This window comes from Oryzias melastigma, linkage group LG4 (assembly GCF_002922805.2).
Source record: "Oryzias melastigma strain HK-1 linkage group LG4, ASM292280v2, whole genome shotgun sequence".
Lineage (NCBI taxonomy): Eukaryota > Metazoa > Chordata > Actinopteri > Beloniformes > Adrianichthyidae > Oryzias > Oryzias melastigma.
In genome coordinates, this window is record NC_050515.1 from 23,769,195 (window position 1) to 23,770,688 (window position 1,494).

The 1,494-nt window shown below is 38.0% G+C and overlaps 1 protein-coding gene across 1 annotated transcript in view; it reads left to right on the forward strand.

The window, feature by feature from the left end:
* The window catches only part of scp2b (sterol carrier protein 2b), a 4,239-nt gene extending 3,813 nt beyond the window's left edge, over positions 1-426 (forward strand). Inside the window, exon 5 of the mRNA XM_024278113.2 lies at positions 23-426. Within this exon, the coding sequence (XP_024133881.1) occupies positions 23-118 (96 nt within the window). The 3' untranslated portion in view covers positions 119-426. The remainder of the gene's footprint in view (positions 1-22) is intronic.
* Positions 427-1,494: the final 1,068 nt, after the last annotated feature.

Genomic DNA, 1,494 nt, shown 5'->3' on the forward strand with positions numbered 1-1,494 from the left:
CCCCCTCCCTCTGATTTGGCAGGCGTTCTTCCAGGGCAAACTGAAGATCACCGGAAACATGGGGCTCGCCATGAAGCTGCAGAACCTGCAGCTGCAACCAGGCAAAGCCAAGCTGTAGAGGAGAGGTCCAACCAGAGGAGATTGAAGGACAGATGATTGATTTCCTGATTGAGCGTCCTCTGACTCTCTCGTGATTATGGTGACAGCCTGCTAGGGTTGAGACAGGTACTAACCTCTCTGTGAGCACTTGTCCACGAAGAAGACTACCTTCTGTTGGGAGCGTCTGCACTGCATCTTCATCCCTGATAGTCCAAGTGCCTCCTGGTGTCAGACTGGTGATCCTGTTCACGGTTGTAACCCACTGCTGCTTTCTCTGTTGTGATCTTGAACTGATTTTTACTAAATAAACTAGTCTTTCTCTGTTTTCCTTTGCCTTGAAACTTTGATCAGTTTTCCACCTCTGCACCCTGACAGTGTAAACATGAACAGATCCAAACTGACTTTGGGGACATCTACAGACATTCTGACTGTATGTCACAGATTTCATCTTTCATCATCTCCCTTTATGACTTCAGTTTGTACAGTTGGTGTTTTATTACTTTGTTTTCTTCTTAGAGCTGCTGCTTTGTTGCCTTTTGTTGGTTCAGTTTGTCCACTCCGATGGTTTAAACCAGCGGTCTGCAGCTTGTCTTCTACCCCTCCATTGTGGCTCTGGTTAAAGAAAAATACAAAGCTTCTAGTTTAAAAAAGTAACTGTAAAGTAAAAAAAAGTTAAATAACTTTCACTCTGTAAGGCTCCAAAGCACAGTAGTCATAGTGGTTCGATGACGAGAACCAAACATTTTGATAAATTTCAGTTTTTTAAATGTGCCTCATAGTTCAAAAATACATTTGATTAGTTCTGCTTTTTCTGACAAATGTTTTTTTTTATTTTTTGTATTGCTGACATTACACTACCTACCATTTGCTCCACCGTGAGGATCTTATGTGGCACAGGAAGTCTTTTACTTTGAAAGGAGCTCTTTTGAACCTGTGTTAAGTTATAAACATCGATTTTCTTTTAAAGTGTGTTTTATTTATGCCCCCAAATAATAGTTTATTTATAACTCTCATAAAATAGCAATAACAAATACAAAGTAGTGTCTTATTTTTCTAAAGGAAGTGTGGCTCCTACTTGGTTACGGTCAGTGAGAAATCGACTGAAATGGCTCTTTAAATGGTAAAGGCTGCAGACCTCTGGTTTAAACAAACAATACAAAGTCAGAAATGGCACAGGTTCAAAAGTTTATTTTTATTCTGTTTTTTTTGTTGTTGTTTCTTTTGTCATTTACTTTTTATTTCAACATTGTTTTACAGTTTTCACAAATGAAAGGATATCACAACTTCCTAGAAAGATAAAGGAAAATTCATAATTTTAAAGTAAACTAAAGTAAAAAGAACAGCACCCAGAGTAAAACAAAACAAAACAAAAAAAGACAAAAAAAAAAAAACTAG